General features: G+C 35.7%; 6 protein-coding genes and 1 pseudogene across 9 annotated transcripts; 3 read left to right on the top strand and 4 right to left on the bottom strand.

The window, feature by feature from the left end:
- Window positions 1-175: 175 nt before the first annotated feature.
- Window positions 176-3,659, bottom strand: klp-18 (Kinesin motor domain-containing protein). Its single transcript, NM_068692.5, has 7 exons — window positions 3,408-3,659; window positions 2,272-3,361; window positions 1,860-2,224; window positions 1,621-1,808; window positions 1,237-1,571; window positions 768-1,187; window positions 176-722 (listed from the first exon to the last, which is right to left on the bottom strand). Exons 1-7 carry the CDS (start codon window positions 3,656-3,658, stop codon window positions 573-575), a joined length of 2,799 nt encoding a protein of 932 aa, NP_501093.1. The 5' UTR covers window position 3,659; the 3' UTR covers window positions 176-572.
- Window positions 3,660-4,289: 630 nt separating this feature from the next.
- On the top strand, window positions 4,290-6,913 carry cogc-2 (Conserved oligomeric Golgi complex subunit 2). The gene is made up of 9 exons (NM_068691.8): window positions 4,290-4,462; window positions 4,511-4,676; window positions 4,723-4,916; window positions 4,962-5,382; window positions 5,429-5,832; window positions 5,878-5,994; window positions 6,042-6,290; window positions 6,336-6,420; window positions 6,518-6,913. Exons 1-9 carry the CDS (start codon window positions 4,323-4,325, stop codon window positions 6,785-6,787), a joined length of 2,046 nt encoding a protein of 681 aa, NP_501092.1. The 5' UTR covers window positions 4,290-4,322; the 3' UTR covers window positions 6,788-6,913.
- Window positions 6,914-7,010: 97 nt separating this feature from the next.
- On the top strand, window positions 7,011-11,174 carry ufl-1 (E3 UFM1-protein ligase 1 homolog; the record flags this gene model as incomplete). Its single annotated transcript, NM_068689.7, has 12 exons — window positions 7,011-7,084; window positions 7,280-7,397; window positions 8,240-8,394; window positions 8,550-8,789; window positions 8,839-9,047; window positions 9,093-9,239; window positions 9,296-9,579; window positions 9,621-9,836; window positions 9,883-10,042; window positions 10,094-10,388; window positions 10,670-10,850; window positions 10,900-11,174. The coding sequence occupies 12 exons, from the start codon at window positions 7,011-7,013 to the stop codon at window positions 11,026-11,028; spliced, it is 2,208 nt and encodes a 735-aa protein (NP_501090.1). The 3' UTR covers window positions 11,029-11,174.
- Window positions 7,399-7,747, bottom strand: C06G3.3 (uncharacterized protein). The gene is made up of 2 exons (NM_068690.5): window positions 7,682-7,747; window positions 7,399-7,626 (listed from the first exon to the last, which is right to left on the bottom strand). Exons 1-2 carry the CDS (start codon window positions 7,739-7,741, stop codon window positions 7,492-7,494), a joined length of 195 nt encoding a protein of 64 aa, NP_501091.1. The 5' UTR covers window positions 7,742-7,747; the 3' UTR covers window positions 7,399-7,491.
- A 136-nt stretch (window positions 11,175-11,310) lies between the features above and the next one.
- On the top strand, window positions 11,311-12,311 carry nabp-1 (the record flags this gene model as incomplete). 2 transcript variants are annotated; one of them, NM_068688.8, is made up of 4 exons in its annotated part: window positions 11,311-11,389; window positions 11,439-11,498; window positions 11,901-11,998; window positions 12,048-12,311. In NM_068688.8, the coding sequence occupies 4 exons, from the start codon at window positions 11,311-11,313 to the stop codon at window positions 12,222-12,224; spliced, it is 414 nt and encodes a 137-aa protein (NP_501089.1). The 2 variants fall into 2 exon arrangements, with proteins under 2 accessions (NP_501089.1, NP_001368394.1); NM_001380301.1 differs by lacking the exons at window positions 11,311-11,389; window positions 11,439-11,498 and having other exon boundaries at window positions 11,921-11,998; window positions 12,048-12,224.
- Window positions 12,312-12,902: 591 nt separating this feature from the next.
- C06G3.4 lies at window positions 12,903-15,697 on the bottom strand (annotated as a pseudogene). Its single transcript has 7 exons — window positions 14,303-15,697; window positions 14,144-14,259; window positions 13,944-14,085; window positions 13,761-13,899; window positions 13,613-13,713; window positions 13,105-13,562; window positions 12,903-13,049 (listed from the first exon to the last, which is right to left on the bottom strand). Coding segments are annotated over exons 1-7 (2,498 nt in total).
- A 25-nt stretch (window positions 15,698-15,722) lies between these two features.
- On the bottom strand, window positions 15,723-19,659 carry adah-1 (adenosine deaminase). Of its 2 annotated transcripts, NM_068686.7 has the most exons (6): window positions 19,545-19,659; window positions 17,267-17,398; window positions 16,845-17,091; window positions 16,567-16,708; window positions 16,039-16,517; window positions 15,726-15,961 (listed from the first exon to the last, which is right to left on the bottom strand). In NM_068686.7, the coding sequence occupies exons 1-6, from the start codon at window positions 19,625-19,627 to the stop codon at window positions 15,869-15,871; spliced, it is 1,176 nt and encodes a 391-aa protein (NP_501087.1). In that variant the 5' UTR covers window positions 19,628-19,659; the 3' UTR covers window positions 15,726-15,868. The 2 variants fall into 2 exon arrangements, with proteins under 2 accessions (NP_001368090.1, NP_501087.1); NM_001380300.3 differs by lacking the exon at window positions 19,545-19,659 and having other exon boundaries at window positions 15,723-15,961.
- Window positions 19,660-19,728: the final 69 nt, after the last annotated feature.

Below are 19,728 nucleotides of genomic sequence, written 5' to 3'. Positions count from 1 at the left end.
GGAGGAAACATGCGTTGAGTTTTTGAAATCAAAACACAGCACATTTAAGAAAAGTTTTTGGAAATATTATTTAGAGATCAATTATTAATCTGAAAACTATCTAATTTCCATAATTAATGAACATCAAATCCAATCTGCTCGTGAGCCAACGCCATTTCATTGAGCATCGAGTTATCAAAACATGGTTTCGGAAATTGCCGCGCACCCCTGGAATAAGCCTTTTGTATAAATATCAACCATTCGTTGTTAAAATTCCGTGATCATCGAAGACTATGCTTAAAAGATAAAAAGATGTCTAAAATTCTACTCCAACCAATACAAGTGAACCGTAAGTCCATATTGAGAATTGAATAGAAGCAGTGTTGTAGTTTTTGTTTACTAGAGCAGTTAAAAATTTACTCCAAGTTAACTAAAATAAGTGTCAAAATGATAATAGGGGGAATAGAACTTGAAATAATATGAGGGGAGAAAAAATATCTTTGACAATGGTAAAAATAAAGTGAGTATTCGATATGGAAGAAAGCGGGGGGGGGGGGGCTAATATTTACAGAAATAAATTAAGACGATTTGTCCTATGGCTTTGTGGTCTGACTGCGAAGCACTGGCTTATTGGCCGATTCTCCTCTCATGATCTTCTTCAGTTTATCATTCTCTGAGCGAAGTTGAGAAATGGTTTCTTCGAGAGCTTTCTTCTCGACGCGAAGTTTATCCACGTAACCCACCTGAAAACATCGAATTAGCTTTTATTCATACGACCATTGATTTACCCGATCTCCTCTTGTTCGCAGACCTGCGTTGATGACCTCCGTGTCCTGTGAATGCTGCGATTGAAGAGATTCTATTGTCTCAGAGAGCACGCGATTCTTATTTTCCATGACTTCTAGCTTTCCTTGATTCTCGGCCAAGCTCTGTCTTCGAATGGTGTCTTCTTGCTTTTTCAAGCTAACAGAAAGCTTCTCTTTGAAGGTGTTCTCAATTTCAGACATTTTCATGTCAAACTTCTGTTTCTCGTCATTCTGAAGTTTTTTCATCATTGCTTCGGATTCTTTCACTCTAGCGTTCGCATTGTCCAGCGAGAGTTGCATTGATTGAATCTCCAATTTCTTCTTGTGCCTGCATTGGTCAATATCCTTTTGATGATCTTTGAGCTGTGTTTGCATGGCAGAAGTGGTCTCTTCGGAAATTTTCTGTAAATTATATAAATACACAACCTTAATCTTTTACTTATTGACGAACCCTCCACTGAATCGCTTCCAGCCTTGAATGCTCCAGTTGACGCTTAGTAGAGCTCAACTCGGAGCTATCAAGGACGGCCTGCTCTTCCAGCCGAGTGATCATCTGAGACTTTTTCTCGATGGAATCCTCGAGAGATCGAATGAGGCCGGCTTTGGTGCTTAGATCAGCGTTAAGCTTCTTGATTGTGGCATTTGAAAGTTGGAGCTCGTCGACTTGAACTTGGAGTAAATTTGAAGACAGCGTCTTTTGATTCAACTCCTCACGAAGAGCAGCATACTCGTCAGATGCTTTCCTTTCGAGATCTTCAATCATGGAGACGTAATACAAACGTTGTTCTGAAACAAGAACCGTAAAAACTGAGTAATATTAAAAATTAAATGTTACCCTCCAATTCTTCGCTCGATCGATTTTCACTCTCCTTGCTGCTCAACTCGAGTTCAGCAATGCGTTTTCTCGAAGCATCAATATGGAGAAGCAACTTATCGAGTGTTAAGTTGTTTGCTGTCACTTTCTCCTTGTATCCCTCGGCCACTGCTTCGGACTTCCTCAGACTCTCGGATACAATGGAAACTCTGAAAAAGGAAACACTTGATAGTGAGAGAAATATATCAAATAAATCTTACTCTTTTTGCAATGCAACAATTTCTCCCTGAAGCAATCGTTCCGTCTCGATTGACTTTGACGTTGCCTCTTCGTGCTTGTCTTTCAATGAGCTCAGTTCACAACTGAGCTTCTCGTTTTGACATTGTAGGTCGAGCACGGCATCCTCCGAGGTTTCGACTTCAGCGAACAAAGCCATTCGTGCAGGTGAAGGTCTGTATTGGGTCTCCCGGCGTTTGGGTCTCGAACTGCTCCTCCTCTCCTTTGCCGACGGTGTTTGCATCAAGATTGTCGCGTCCAGATTTTCCTGATAGCGATTTCGCAGAGCACTTGTCTCCTTTTGCAGCTCCTGGTATCGCTTCTCGCTGGCTTCGATCTCCAATTGGAGCTGAAAATTCTCATATTTACACAAAATGATGAGAATAATTAACATACCGTTTGATTCTTCAGAGCTATGCATTCGAATGGAGAACTGCTATTTGCGGCACTGAATTCACTGATGATCTTCTTGAACTCGTTAACAATCTGTTCGTTTTCTGATCCGATCGTGTACTTCAGAAGAGCAAAGTCATACTTTGCACGAAGATCGACGTTTTCCAATCTCAAGGAGTTGTTTTCTGTCTTCAGTCGAAGTTGTTCAACTTCGGCTTCGTCCAACTGTGATGCGAATTCCGTCCGAACCTTTTCCCGCGTTTCGTCAACCTCTTGGCGTAGTTCTTGAATGGCTTTTTTGTAGCTGCTCTCCTGGTCGCCGGTCATAACTTCATTTCGAGTGGCAATGTTCATGATCATCGTGCACGACTGAGCGAACATCAAGGTGGAGTTGCTTTCCTGTGCAAAATCACGATCCGGGTGCATATTAACGATAACAGCCGTCTTTGAATTGCCACCAAGCGAGTTCTTCAGAATATGAGTGAGATGAGAATCGCGGTATGGAACGTGTCCTTTAGCTTTCGAAGGATCGGCAAGAAGACGGATGCAACGGCCTAGCACTGTCAGAGATGAGTTGATATTTGTCGCTTCTTTCAGTCGATCTCCGCTTGATTTTGTATGCGTCTGACGCTCCGATCCCGCCAAGTCCACAAGGTTCAGGATAGATGACCTTTCCTTGACTAGCTCTCCTGTTCGCTCCTGCGTTTTGATCCTGATGATGAGCAGCGCGTGTGATCTTGACGATTCGGCATTCATTGCAGTCGAGCCAGTGCTTCTTTCCTGCCAACCTTTTTGGACCAAATGCATCAAGTCGAGCGGGTTATCAACGTTTTTCGACAAGGCTCCAACAAGCTGAATGTCCTTTCCCGAATCTCTGAGTTGGACTTTGTTCTTCGCATTCAAGAGGTCGTAGATGACTTCGTTGTAGAGTTCAACAAACTCAACAGAAACGGAGAACGTCAACTTTTGACACTCTTTAGCCTTCGTGTCCAGATGCTGGAAAACGTGTTCCACTGATCGAGGGATGAGCCCCATAAGTTCTTGGTCAGTCCATGAATCGCAAGGACCAAGCATTGTATGGGTTTTTCCAGAACTGAAAATCGAACTTTCATTTCTCAAACTACATTGGAAGCACTTACCCTGTCTGTCCATAGGCGAACACGGTCCCATTATAGCCTTCCACACAATCCTCGACAATCTTCTTCGCGACTGTTCCAAAGACGTCCTCCTGTGATGAAGAGCTATCAAAGATATGATGGAGCTCATATCTTTTGGATCCATTATCAGTTTCAATCGTCACAACGCGTCCTCCCACAAAGAGAGACTCGGAAGGTGCCCCAAGCCGTGCCGACGGGCGTACCCTGCCGTAGCACTTGATGTACTGCGACATTCTGAAAATGAGAAATTATTTGAAAGCGTAATAGTAAAGCGGTGAATGATTGAAGAAAGGAAAATAAATCATCAATAACACGATGAAGAAAATAGCACTATCGACTAGATTTTATGAATTTAAAGAACTTCGGGCATCGCTAGTTTAAAATTAAAAAAATCTCGAGCTGGAAAATAAAAGGATCACTATAAATTTGAGAAAAATTCAAGAGAAATGAAAAGTTTCATATTTTTAGGACAAAACCTAGAAAAAATCAAAATTTCGCGCCTCCGCGGCGGATTCTGCGCGTTCGCTACGAGACCGAAATACGTTTAGTTATGCTCCTTCAAATGTTACGGTATCAAAAATGTTTTCAGATGTAGTTTCTTTTTGCCCAGAAATTCATGCTTTCTACATTTTAAAAGCTTTAATACTCTCATGTACACTAGATTATAATTTTCAACACTTTCGATAAGGTAAATGCAAAAAATCTTCATTTTATTTGTTTTAATTCTTATTTTTCAAAAATTAAACTAAAGCGCCTTGTGAAAGGGAGCGCACTTACACTCACAAGTCTCGTGCGAGAGAGTTGCGAAATCGCGTGCCAAGCTTGCATTTTGACTCCTCCCACACAGTTCCACGCGAAAACGTTGAAACAATTTTTTTTTTTGAAAATATTTTTAAAATGGGTACACTTCATGGCGAGAAAACTATGTTCGCTTCGCCAAACACCTTCTATATCGATGAATCGAAGTTATGCTTTAATAAGACCCATTTCAATCGAGAAGATTTTAATGTGGAACGATTTATGAACTTGGCAAGGCAGTGAGTTTTTATTTCAAATGAAATGGAGAATTGAAAATTGGTTTTCAGAAAATCTGATCTCAAAACAATTCAGCAGGATCTACGCCTCTACTTGAAAAGTGTTCAAAATTCAATGATCGAGCTTATCAACGATGATTATGCGGATTTTGTCCATTTATCGTCAAACTTGGTCAGCCTCCAAGACTCACTAAATAAAATCGAACAAGATATCAATGTAAATTTAGAATTTATTTTTACAAAACGTCGAATTTAAGTTTTAGAGAATATGGGATGAATTCAAGGAGTCGACAAGAGAATCTGTTGGTATGGCTGAAAGAATCGAGCAAAAATGTGATGAGCTTTGCTCAAATCGAGAAAAACAAATTGAAATTCGGGATCGCATTTATTTTCTAGTTGCCATAGAAAAGCTATCAGAAATGTTATTGCATCCTCCTCGAAAATGCTCTGCTTTGTGGTAATATTTTTCATTTATTAAAAAAAAATATTACAATTTTTGCAGGTTACAAAAGGCAGCGTCCTTCGCATCAGAGCTGAAGGGTTCCACGTTTCCCCATTCGGAAGAGGAAAATGCCGCTGAAAAGATAATTCTATCTCAGCTGGAAGCGGTTCTCTGTGCAGAAGGAGTTCGAAGTGCCGCCGGTGATTGTCAAAATCTTCCTCTCATTTATTCAATTTTATCGTTAACGGAGAGTACGCATTCACTAACTGCCCTCTTGGTTTCTGATCTTTTGTATGCCGAATTTGTAAATGAGAAACACGACGAAAGTAATCAGTTGAAACTCTTGAAACAAGTCTTCGAAAGCGTCAAAAAAATGCGTGAAACTTGGGCTGAAAAAATGGGGACTGAACATTTTCGTGGAAACATCCGCCGTTTTCTGGACGAAACCCTTCTCACGTTCATTCTGACATTTATTGATAAGGTTTCCGTTCATAACTTTTTATATTCATAATTATTTGTATTTTCAGTGTATGGGAGCCGTCGCAGTCCCAAGTGACACACGACTTTTCCATGAATGTTTCTTGCTCACTCAAGAATTTATCGATAATTGGCCATCTTCTCATACCTGCCGTGCAATGCTTAAGTCGATCAGGGATAAATTCAATTTATTAGTTTATTTTAAATTAGAAACACATCGATTCGGAAAACAGTGCGATCAGCTGATGTCTCCCGAAATGTTTGCCGAGCCAGAAACTTCTGAAAATCGAGAAAACACTCCTCAGCTGCACTGCGGAGTTTCAAGAGCAATTATAACAGCAATTGAGCATGTGTGGAGTGATGATGTGTATCTTCCTCCTATTGTTGATAAATTATGGGATTTCACATTGAAGCTTTTGCTAAAGCATTTCTCGTGGAGTCAAACTATGAAAAAGTTAGATTAAAAGTTCTTCTTCACGAAAAATATTTTGTTTTCTAGTTATTTCATGGAAGAAAAAAGAGATTGGACTTCAATGGTTACTCTCCGCTCGGATACTGGAAATCTTCATCAATTGGTTTTCGATTTCGCGTTGGAGTCAATTTGGGGAAAATTTCAGTTCGTTTATTTAAATACTTACTTACATTTAGATATCATTTTTTCAGTGATATCACAGTGGATACCGCTCCATTCGGTCAATGCCTAACAAAGCATGGTCGATCAATTGATAGTCTTTGTGTTCAAATTGATGATAGTATTATTGAAATGTTCTCCGAAGTTCTTCATCAAGAAATTGCTCAAGTTTCCGATGTTCCTAAACAATACAGATGGACGAAGAAATCACCACCGACAACGCATTCCAAATATGTTGTTACAGCTATTGAAATGGTTGAGAATTTGAAAGAAAAACTATGGTAGTTTATATTGCTTCCACAAAATTTTGTACGTATTTTTTTCAGCTGCGAAGAACATCCTCACACCGATGAAATTGTTCGAAAAGTTAATCTTTCAGCATTCAATTATTTCGTGGGGAAAGGGAACGAGGTAACGTTTATTTTGGACACATGAGATAATTTTTTTTCCCGCTAAGTTTATAAACCACTCCAATTGATGCAAATTGCAACAAAATATTTGTTTTCAGGTGCTGGATAGTGTCGAAGCTACAGGATCTTCTTTATCCCGATTCAAACGGAAAACCACAACTGATTCTGGCTCCACGGTTACTGATGACGATAAAATCAAACAACAAATCTATCATGATGCTAAATATTTCCTGAGCTATGCGGAAAATCTTGTATTCTCACAAGCTGATCTCACCGGATTACAAGAAGTCGTCAATCGATTTGACAAAGATGCACGTTCGGCGATTGTACAAGAGAAAAATCAGAACGAAGAAGCGGGGAATGCTTGAATTAATTTTATGTGATTATTTATTTACATGTACATTTTATTTTAACAAATGGGTTGAAGTCTTTAAAATCGTCTATTGCCTTAATATGGGTTCATGGTATTGGAATAAAAAGTGTATAGCATCGTATTTGTGTTCACTTTCTTAAAAGTTCGGTTAAAAATCCATCGATTCATTTCTTTTTCTTTCTTTTTCATTTGATATATTAAAGTGGTAAATATTTCAGATGACTTCCTGGGCAGATATTCAGAAACTTGCATCAGATTTGCAGAGAGTTCAACTGTCACAATCATCTAAAAAGTGAGAAATATCATTGATTCTTGGCCATTTTATATATTTGATACTAAATGATAGCACATACACCATTTGCCCTAAAAACAACAAAAAATTAATAAGGTTTTAGTATCAAAAATTTAATTATTTATCTCATCTGTATTAACAATTTTTCACTAAAATTCTCAATTGTAGAATAATTTTAAAAAATTATTCTTTAAGGCTCTCCGAGGTGAATTGCATTGAAGTCCTTCAAAAACTTATCGCTTCTCATCGAATTGACGTGGTCTATACTAGAGATGGGCATAGTTATGTAACTAAAAACCACTTGGAAACTGAGGTGAGAGGGCAGAAATTTTTTATTCAAAAAAAAAAAATGAAAATAAAAGTAAAATATTGGTAGATGAGACCAATATGTAGTCGTTTCTTAAATTTCAGAACCCTGAATTTTTTCGAAAAATCTCATTATGAAATGGTATATTAAATGGAAGCCACCATTCTTTTTTGCCACGTGGAACTTCTTGGGGTGATGGAGAAACTGGAGAATTTGATGGTGACTCGTGTTGGCTCTGAAATTTCCTTTTTTTTAAAAGAATACTAACATTCCAAACAGCTTAGGCTCACTTGATCAGGTTTCTTTAATATAGACTTTGGCATTAGAATTGCGGGAGATGGATTGGGCATTGTTGAGTGTTTGAGAAAATAAAAATGTCTATCTATTCTTTCTTTTTTTTCTCACAAACTCCGCCTTTTTGTTGACCGCAATGAACTTTTATGTTTACACAAATGCAGAAATGTGAGTACAGAATAAACTGGAAGCAGCAAAACATGTGATCATGTTTTCATTTTGACAGCAGCCTTGGTTTTCGATTTGTTATTGAGGATAAATTTACGGTTAGGAATAAATATGAAAGAAGAACAATTAATTTTTATTATAAAGTATCACAGAAAAAAGTAGTTAAATAAATATTTGTAAGCAAAAATGTGTCATTTACGTTTTGAAAATCTGGAAAATATTATCTACACACGAATAATTACAGTAATCTTTAAAGGCGCGTTGCTCTTTGTGTATAAGATAATAATGTCGCTTCGAGACCGGCTACCGTATTTTGGCAGAATAATTGGAAAATTACACAGGCTGAATATTTTCCAAAGTTTCAAGTTCATCAATCCATTTTTCAGATAAAAAACGAGTGCATAGCCGCTGGAGGACGTGCTTCTCTCACTGATATCGCAGTTGCTCTTAACATAGATTTCGATCATATCGAGAAGACTTCGCGCTTGATTGTTTCGACTGATGATGAATTTACAATTTCGAATGCAGAGATATTCGCGACGTAGGTCAAGTTTATTCACGTGATTTAGATAGGCCTAAAGTTCGGAAAAGAACAAAGAAGAACACATTGACTTCATTATTGTTACGTGTCGATTGCAAATTGCAAATCGACAAAATCATTTGTTCATTGAACACTCAAAAAATATAAATTTTCAGTGAATACGTACATCGTCTTCGTAACGAATTGCGTACACTTCTCGATGAGCAAGGAAATCAAACAACTGCAGCACTCTGCAAGCACTGGAATCTATCATCGGAACTTTTGCAATCCTTGCTAATCGAAAAATTGGGATCTTCTGATTTTCAAGGAGTGGTTGATGGGGATACGATCTATACTTCTTCATTTTTGAATGCCAGACAATTGGTTCTACGCGCTATTCTGATTGCATTAACTAAGTGAGAATCTGTTTTCCATTGCCGTTCAAATAATGTTTTTTCCAAACAGAATCACTCCTATTTCAACTATCCAAAAACGAGTTGGTCTCACACCGAAACGATTTTGGATTGCGTTCGAAAATCTTCAATCTCTCGGCGAAATTCCTGGTACTTTAATCGGTTCTCGTACATCACCTTCCTGCTCGTATCGTCCAATGATGTACGATCATCTTGTGAAGTCGTGCGTTTTGAATCAATATAGACAGAATGAATTTTTAGGTATGATCATCTATTTGTTTATCTTTTAATTTCTTTAAATTCCAGAAATTTCAACTCTAAAAACTCTAGGAGTAGATGCAAAACCAGCTCTCGAAGAAGTTCTTGGATCATCTGAATTCAAAAAACTTGTCAGTATGAGATCTATGTTTATGACAAAAGAACTCATGGATCAATGTATTAATGCTGTTCAAGGTTTTTTGTTTAATTGTTTTGAATTTTATTACTTAATTGAATTTTTAAATTTTCAGAAGACTTACAAAAAAGCGGAATATCCGACGTGCATTTGGCTCTTCAATCTCTAAATCTTCCTCTAGATACTGCTGATGAGGATGAAATCGGGTCAAAAGTTGCAAATGTGGAAAAAGATTCGCATTTTGCAGAGGGTTTTGTGTTCAAGGGAGCAGTTTTGACTGAAGCTCTGCGTTCAATTGACAAATTGTTGGACGTCAGAGCACATGAGGAAGTTGATCGATTAGAAGCGGAGAAAAAGAAACAAGGCGGAGCCAAGGCAGCAGTGAAAGTTCAAGAAGAGGTATACAAATTGAATTGAAAAAAAACTATTTAATTTTTCAGACGGATGACTGGGGAGATGGAAAGAAAGGTGGAAAAGGAGGAAAGAAAAACGCAAAAAGTGTGAAAGGTGGTTCGAAATCGTCTGCTCCTTCAACTTCATCCAATTTGTCGGCGAATATTTCCATAAATAGTGAGGAACTGGAAATATGGCTTCGTGAAAGTCAATCAGTACCCGAAGAAATTCTTTCAGTAATTGTGGAAAAGTTGAATCAAGAGGTCCATCTCATGGATTCTTCAGAAATAAATAATTTTTATGTTTCAGACAACAACGCTACTTCGCAAAAAAGTTCAAGACATTCAAGCACATCAATTGGTTGCCAGCGTCGCTAATTCCAAAAAGTCATTGTCTGCAATCGGCGATAAGTGTAGACAACTTTACGATTCATTTAACACATTTGAGACGGCTACTTCCACTTTTGCTGGTAGAAAAAACTTTAAAACTGAATAGAAAAATAATTTATTTTGAATTTCAGATCCCCTTGGCTCAGATCTTCGGCAATATCTTCTGAAAACAGTTGGAAATGAAATTGCATTGGCGTTGCTTTCATATGTTATGGGAGTAGATAATGCACACCAATTGAAGGAAAAACAGCGAGAAGAAACAATTGAAAACCTTCCTGAAATGCTCAGAGATCCGATTCGATCAGTGTTTGCGTCGCTGAAATCTACAGATGATGATGCTTTGGATAAATTTCATGATGCTGTTTATAATTGTTCGGCTCCAAGTGCAACTTCGTTGGCACTGAAAAAAGTCGACAAGAAAGGAAGGTAAAATTATTTTCATAATTCTTTCCAAAAAATATCTAAAAATTATTTATAGTGAGTTAAAATTTTGGAAAAAAATAAGCTAAAATTTTAAATTTCAAAATTTGTCGCAGCTGCTGGAAACAGGGCTGAATTCGAATTTTTTGAAAAAAAAAGCGAAATACGAATAATTTTGCAATTTTTAAATATTATTGATCGAAATTGAAATTGTTTCACAATTTCAAGTATATTTTTTTTAGAAAAAAAGTGACATTTAAAATTTAAAAAAAAACAAATTTTTTCAGAGCCGAAGTTGGAGCTAAAATTACAGCGGAACTTCATGAGCAACTTTGTTCTCAAACGGAGCCAGCAACAACTCTTCTTCTGTCTGTTCTTTATATTTTAGCCAAGGCTGGACGCCCAACAACTGCCAGCGGAAAGTTTGTTTCTCAACTTGTTGCTCAAATTAAGGATTTATGCCCCGAGGTAATAGAATACTAAACATCTATATATCTATCAGAATATCTATTTCCAGAATGTCTTCGACCTACTTCAGGCATGCCAAAAAGGCGTAGTTACTTGCATCAAGAACAAGGGCGACGAAGTGGCCAAAGAAATGCTCGTTAATGATATTTCTAGTCTGAAACAGTCAATTATGCCATAATATCGAAATAATTCGTATAACTTGTTTAATTAATTTATTGAGAACTGAAATATGAATGTATTGCACGTGTTTTATTCTGTTAAAATTAAATCTGTAATTGTTTTTTTAGTCAGAAGGTAGCTTTCATAAACAGCCCAATTTCAATTACTTTTCAATAGATCGCAAATTTTGATGGTCGTTGTGCTCGGATCTCTTCTGCTGTAGATTTTGATTAATATTCACAGCAAAGTTTAATCCTCGAAAAACTTCATAACTCAATTTTTTTGAATTTATCTTCTTCAGATGTCCGGTGACATACCTCTCCACCAATTGCAGCCAAACATGAATTCGTTTTCGGTTACTGTAATTGTTCTAGATCCAGGTATCCTTTGATTTTCAGAAAGAATTTATAAAAATGAATAAATTTTAAGGGATTCATCGCAGAACACAGACGGGAACAATTATTTCAATGAAAGTGGCTGACGCATCGGGTAAGATCAGATAAACCGAAATTTAGCGATTTTTGCTCCAAAAAACGATTCGATTTTCAATCTCGGAACGACAATTTTTGTGGAGTTCGAAAAGGTATGCGCCTTTAAGCAGTACTGTAATTTAAATTTCCTTCGAATTTTCATAGTTTTTAGATAAAAATATATTTATTTATGGAAAAAACTAAAATAAAGCATAGATTTTAAATTATGAGAAAAACTACAAAATTCGATGAAAATGTGAATTATAGTACTATTTAAAGGTGCAAAACTTTTTGCATTGAAAAAAATTATATCGTGGCGAGACCGGGCACCGTATTTTTGTCAAAGAATCTTGATCCCAGTTTTTTGCGAAAATGATAGATGGCTTTAATCCAATATGTCATCTCTATTCAAAAAATTCAGGATCTATCAATGCATCAATAATGAATCCTGAATTCAATGAAACTTTCAAGCCGGGAGACATTTTGAAGTTCCGTGGAGCATATACATCAATTTATCAGGTATTTGAGGAACTTCTCCGATCCGTTTTAAATTAATCATTAATTTCAGGGAGGCTTGACTCTTTCCGTTGGAAAATCTGGAGAATGCAAGAAGGTCGGTGAATTTATGATGGTATTCTCCGAAACACCAGATATCAGTATGATGCCTCTGCCAGCTGGAGTTATGGATAGAAGGAATGAACGAATGCAATCACCAGCTGGAAGATATTCGAGGCCAAGCAATTGATAATTTAATGTGAAGGACTTTATTTTAATATTCTACTCAAATCATATTTTATTTTATTTATTCTGAAATACAAACAACTCCAGCACTAGCAATTTTTGTTGAATTTTTTCATTGTGGGCGTAGTTTTTGAGCATTCTAATCAAGTAAAATGCTCAACTTTCACTAGGACCAAGCAAAGTTTTTTTCCAGTTTTTCTAAATCCGGAACAGTTCGATTCCCCAAAAAGTGAAATTTCCATTCTACGTATTTGAGACAATTTTCCATGTCGATTCAATGTGTTACACTAAACTTTTTGGAATCTACAGGACACAATATTTATAGGTTTTTAAACAATAAATTCATCGATTTTTACAAAAATTCTAGCCACAAAAATAGAATAATCATGAGAACCGCGCGACAGGTTTGCAGTCGAAGTCCCGCCTCCTCTGAATCCCGCCCCTGAGGCATTGCGAAATCAGCGGAGCAATTGTCCTGGCGCTATTGTAACTGGTAAGATTCTCAGAAAAATACAATATATATTACAGTTTGCCTGTTGCTATCAAAACTTGAAAAAAGTAAGCCGAATGTATATGTTTTTCACTACTCTCCATGGATATATTAGTAGTTACCGTCACAATAAGCAAGATGCGAATACTATGTAACTTTCAGGTTGATATTCATTTATAAATAGGAGTTCAATTATTCTTCATCCAAAACGTTAGTAACTGGAATGGGAACGTTTCGCTCTGGATCATAGGAGCATTCCAACTTTAACATGAAAATGATAAATTTATGATACGTCATCAGAGTGAACATCTTGTCGTTTTTATTTGAATCCATGTTATTCTGGAAAACGAATTTAATAGATTAAATTCTCAACGAATTGAAACACACAACATACCTTCGTGTCATGAAAGATGAAAAGTGGTCTGAGATGGAAATGATGGAATGGGTGTGATCCTTCATTGAAATTCGCTTTATTTGGCATCTGATCCATCCACGTGGCTCCGTGCATTTCAACTAGTTGCTTCCATTGAATCTTCTCATTTGCAGACATCTTCTCGATTGCCACGTAGATATGTACTCCAAATAAGTAGGGAATTCTCTGCTTGTGAATCCATTCAGCCCACTTCAAAACTGTTTCATACACTTTTCCCCTGTATTTCACTTGTTCCACACGATATTTATAATCATTTCGGAAGTTTGATTTCTTGGTCAAACAAGCACTCATCCATTCTTGCTTCATCATTAATGTTGGCAAGAAAATGCACATTATGTAACCGAAATCGTTGGATTTAAACGACCACTTGAATCAGTTTGGACAATGAAATGAGTTACACCAGACATTTGATCAGTTACCTTCAAATGATGCATTGAATATACATTTTTATGAATGAAGATGAACTTACATTTCCTTTGTACCAGTCAATGAATGATTTGTAAGTATCACCAGTCAATCGAGTATCAATACGTATACGATAAGACATTGTTGGAAGTAATTCAGGAAGCTCTGAAACTAAAATAAAATAAAATTATTGGAAGAATGAATAAACTTACTTTGTCGGAACACTTTTCCTCTGTTCTTCTCGAAAATCTTTTTGATATCTTGCAGATTCTGCATTTCAGCTAATTTACTCTTCGTTACTCCATCACTTGGAGTGGTTCCGCTTGTAAATGTTAGATATTTACTTGTTGTCTGCAAATTTAAAATGTATCTTTAAATATGAAAAACTAGTTCACCTGCATGCTTTCAGTCAATAATTGTTCCGGTGTCTTATTCTCAACATTAAATGCTTCTCTATCAGAACCATTCCGAATGAGATAATCAGCAATCTTCACTTGTCCATATTTTGCAGCAGCATAAGAGGAGTATTTCCAAACACTGTAAATTCAATAAATTAAATTAAAAATGTACTGAATATTTTCTGACTGTTATACACATTAATGAACACTCCCTTATCCACCAACGTCCAACGTTGATCCAACGTTGATCGAAATTTATTTCTCTAACAGCTGTACACAATGAATTTTTATCACATTCTCGATCAATCCAGAACTGAAATAATTTGGTTTAAACTGAAAATTTGTCAATTACTCACTGAATATCTCCAATGCAAATTTGAAATTGCTTCTGATGCAAATCGATTTAAATAAAATCGTTTCCATTTTCTTCTTCCAATTGGAGTTATTGAGTACAGGATAATCAGGATAATGACTAAAAGAACAAGAGATCCAAGTACAATAAGAACAATGAAATACCATTCAGTTGAATCCGGTACCCAAATAGTTTCTTTTCTAAAAAGCTCATCGAGGAAATTGTTAAGAATAGTAACACTTTCTGAAGCGGCTTTGAGTTCTTTGTGGTAATAAGTGAAATCCAAACGAAGTGCTCGGATGCCTTCCAATCGTTCTATTATCTCCTCACTTCCTTTCACATTCTTTACATTTTCTTTAAATTTATCAAAATTTTTGAATACTCCAACCAATCCATTAATAGTCGCAGCTTCGTCAAATACAATCGCAATACTTGAAATATCATCAAAATTTTGATTTCCCATCAAATAATTCAAATGTTTCATCTTTTCGATTGTCTCGTTCAATTTCTTCTTTCCTTCAGACTCCCATGTTTTCCAGAAATTGCCGTTGAAATTATAATTTGAACTTAACATACTTCGTAAAAGTTTCATCTCCTTCTTGCTAATATGTAATTCCTCTATTGCTTCTTTTCCAATCTTCAAGGGTTTATTGAAATCTTCAGATTGATTAAATCGATTCAAATACCTTGTCTCATCACTCAAACTCTTCAATGAATCGTCTCTAGCAATGTTCAACCGCTTCAGAATTTTAGAAAGTCCTTCCATATAAGATCCAATCATATTTGATTGTGATTCTGTTTCAGGAGTTTTGAACGAATCGAAATCAAGAAGGATTTTTAGAACTTCATTAATTTTTCCTAGTTTAAAGCTTCTATTTTTCAAACAATTTGCAATGGAAAGAGCTCGTGAAACATCAAATTCTAATAGAAGAGCATTAAAATAATCAATAGGCGGAGTTTTGATGATTCTCTCAACAAAGTTATTGTTACCGTAAAGATTTATCAATCCTCTGACATTTGCAGAAATTTTCTTGATGGACTTAATATCGTTTGAACTTATTGTGTTATAGAAATTGGATTGTATTTGACGCCAATTTCCAGAATCGAACTTCATTATTTTCTCAACTTTTTCTTGTATTATTTCCAGTTCACTCAAGACTGCATTTTTTTGTACCATAATATCCTCTACTCTCCAAATATAGTCTGGTAGCTCAATTGCAAGTTTGTCCATATGAGAAAATATTTTTTCAAATTTTTCATAGTCAAAAGATTTCTTGGATTTGGGCAAGTCGACAACACAAATTCCCACAGTGTCGATAATTGTACTCGATATTTCGAATTGGTTCCACTTTTCCAGATTACTAATTTTTTCTAACATATATTTAACGGCAGCTAAGTTCAACAAACAAAATCATTTTCGTGGTTTTGGAAACAAAAGTTTATTCATTCAGGAAAGTGGATGCAGAAGAGATATCAGAAGATGTCTATTCATTTGTAGGAATGTTTCAAGAGAAAAAGATAAGAAAATGGGCGAGTAAAAATGTTAGAAAAATGAGTGATTAATCATGAATCATGGACGTGGCGGCTCTCCAGCTTCAACTCGTTTTACAAGTTCAGCTTTTTCGTCTTCAGGAAGGAAACAAGAACGGGCAGCGTTAAGTTGCTGAAAAATAAACTCTGATGAAATTAAACAAATGCTAGAGGGGTCTTGAGAAATTCACAAAAATTTGAAATACTTACCGCTTTCCACAGTTGATGTACATCCAATCCGATCTGCTTATGAACAAGTGTCAATTCACTGAGCATCGAATTATCAAAACATGTTGGATCATCACGAGATACAGAGAAATTAACATCATCTTTAGCCCATCGTGCAATTGGATGATTCTTCCAATCCAATGGAACAGCACCAGTCATTACAGATGAATATGGACAAGCTTCCAAATGAACATTCTTTGAGTTTACAAAATGCTCCAAATACATTTCTTCATCTCTCATTACTCTATAACCATGTCCAATTCTCTCTGCATACATATCTTCAATAGCTTTAATAACTTCCTTTGGACCACCAGACTCTCCAGCATGAACAGTTCTATGAATTCCTCGTTTGTGTGCTTCTTGGAAAGCAGCAACGACTTCTGGCTCGTACTGTTCATCGGCTCCGTGAGCTGATCCAGCAACATCAATCGCGACAACTCCGAGTTGTTTCAAGTCAGTTGCTAAAATAATAATTTAATTTTGAGAATATTATTTTAAAATCTGACTCACCCAAATCGAGAATCAATTGTGGGAACTTTTTGTCTAGTCCACGAATACAGCAAAGAATTGAACGAGCTTTGATTCCGAACTGTTTCTCTCCACGATCAAATCCTTTCTTAACAGCGGCGACAACGTGAGCAGCGGTTACTTCCTGAAATAATAATTAACTTGAAAATAAATAATTAGGATTTTGTAAGATTATATAAAAGTTCAAACTTTGTATGGGATAATTTTCAAAATAAGAGGCATGTTGAAGAAAGTTAATATAAAATTTCAGTGAATCTTACCGGATAATCATTACAAAGCAACAAATGTGGTGAATATCTTCCTTCAAAATAGACAACTCCATTGTTATGCTGATCCTCACAAAGTTCATAAGCAACTCTTTCAATAGCTGCCAAGTCTCCGCGAATAACCGGCAAAAATATTTCAAACGCTTCGAGAACCTTTGAAAGATTTGCTGGCTCGTGGGTCACTAAAACTTTTTTGAGTTCCTCGACAGTCTTAGCTCCAGCCAGTGGTATTCCCTTTTGTCTGAATTAATAATTTCAAAATAAACTGCGACTCGAAAAACTTATGAAGTGGCTAGGTGCGAGAATATGTGAGGAATTCTATGTTATTCTTGTACTTCTAGAAAATTTTAAGATCCACAAAAAAAACGTAAAAAGCGAATTGCCGAGTATAAAAAGTGTAATTTCAAAAAACTCACTGAGAAAGATCGATCAGTGTATCAAATCGGACGGCTCCATCAAGATGCAAATGAAGTTCGACTTTCGGGAAGTTGAGACGCTCGTGCATTTCGGTGGTGACTTCCGGAGTGCTCACTGATAACGTCGGATCACTGAAAGCTTATTAAATTCACTATTTTAATAAATTAAAGCGCTGATTTTTAGATTTCATAATTCAACTGATAATTGGAATTATAATTTGTGGGTTTTAGGCATATGAAACATACAAACGTTTCGAAATAATTTTAATTCCAAATATCATGGTTGTAAAGTGATAAGGAATTAAATATGGAGGGTTCCTTGAGTACAGCTAATCTGATTTGGCAATTTGAGCCCATCATTTTTTCGAGAAAAAATTAAGAACACATTTATAACTTATTCTGTAGGAAAAAGGAGGTATGATGAATAAATCGCACAATATTTTCAAAATTTCGAAACTTTCACAAAATGTCTGTAATAAAATCTAGACAAAAAGTCATGAAACTTGACATGACAGTAATCAAAAAAAGTTGTGATTTTCCAATTGCCTTCTCGCTAATTTTTCTCCAATTTTCAATTGATAAGAAAGTCAAAAGTCGGTACAATTGCAGCAGCCCTATAGTCAGCTTATGGTGATAATTTTGATATGAGCTGAGTTTTTATCAATTTTTTTTTCATTTTTTTTGAGGAACAGGATAGTGAGAAAACTCAATGTTGCATGAAGGAATTTAAAAAAAAATTTGCAAGCTAGGTTTTGCTCGAACGAGGGTGGAGATTATGTCTAGAAATTCATTTTTCGGAGAGGAAAACGAATGAACTTTAGATTTTAGAGTGGTATGATTGGAATTTTAGTGAGGAAACGTTGGCTGTTTTAAAGGTGAACATTTGCGTCATTTGTAATAATCGCAGTGCCGTAAGGTTATTTCCAATTTTTTAAAAACATTTTTGACAACGTTCTTATGCCTGCGTGCCTACTTTTGTGCCTTTTTTTTATTTTGGTATGAACTAAAGGACTTGGAGTGTCCTTAGATTGAAAGTTCGATCAATAATAATAATATGTAATCACTGTACAAAACTTTAGGTGTAATATAATTTGGAATTTACATTTAAAAAAATCTCCGAAACTCTCAAAAGATGTTCTATAACTTCAAATACTTACAAACAACTCATCCAGCTTCTAGTATATTGAATAGTATTTTTCCAAAATTTTTTTCCAAATTTTTTTAATGAAACCATTTTGAGAATATCAATCAAAAGCAGTAGTTACGTTTCAATATCAAAAACCAGAATAATCTCCGAAATGAAAGAAATTGATAATTTGATATGCATTTAGATAGAGCTACTAGTAGAAGTTCAAAGTAGTCTTTTCGTTATTTTTTCGAGGTACTGATAAGAGATGGGTAGGTGAAATAACTACCAAAACTTTGTTAAAAATAAAAAAATTCAACAATTTTCCATGTAGAAATAAATTCGAAAATGACAATATCAATCCAACTTTTGAACTCATTTTTCTCCTTTTATTTGTTCACCACTCTTGGGAAAGTACTAAAATGATACCGAAATGATTATCTATTTATTCTCACACCTTATGATTACGCAACACAAAAAAGTTGCAAGTGTTCTAAGAACTGTCTATTGGCTACCCAAATGATCAAAAAAAAAAGTTTGAAGAGTGTCGAGTTTGCTATCACTTCAAAAATCATCGAATCAAAATTTTATTTCGGATTGAGAAGTGTCTCTAGAGGGAACTACAAACTACAACACTCGGGTCATACAGGTCATAATGTGAACAATTTAAAGTGAACATTCTATCCAAATGTACGGCAAGATTTATAGGCTCATTTGAAAATTGTTTGAAAAGTTTGGCACGACATTGAAGCATTTTCATTTTGAATGATTTTATTTTCATAAATAAGTTCTTTTTAGGAGAGTTTTTATTTGGGATTACTGTTTTTTTTTTCAACCTTTTAGAAAAAGTTTTAGTCAGATGTGTACGGTAAGATAGGCGATTAAAGACAAATATTTACTCGTTTTTGAATAGCTTCACACGTGGCAAACGCACATTTTGACCTTTGGTTGGTACTTGTTAAATTAAAGATATTCAACAAACGTTTAAGGATTTTCTGATTAAAAGGCATTTTCTAGGCCAACATTGGCCTAAAGAGTGCAACTCGGAGCTCGAGCAACAATCATTCTTCACGGCAAATTAGGTATGCCGTGTAGGTCTATGTAGGCATTACTATGCAAACTGTTTTTTTTTTCAAATTAAAAATAACTCACTGATTGTGAAGCATTTGTTTATCGACATTGTGTATAGCTTTAGAGTCATTGAATACACGATCTCCTGAGAATACGCCACCCATTTTTGTCGATTTTGAACTTGGGTGCGCTTTCTCTGAAAATTTTGAATATTAGAATAACTTCATCGAAGAAAAGAAAACTGAAAATTAAATGATAGTAAGTG

The sequence above is a fragment of the Caenorhabditis elegans genome, chromosome IV (assembly GCF_000002985.6).
Source record: "Caenorhabditis elegans chromosome IV".
Taxonomy (NCBI): Eukaryota; Metazoa; Nematoda; class Chromadorea; order Rhabditida; family Rhabditidae; genus Caenorhabditis; species Caenorhabditis elegans.
The sequence above is the reverse complement of the archived record's forward strand: the minus strand, read 5'-3'. Positions and strand labels throughout refer to the sequence as shown.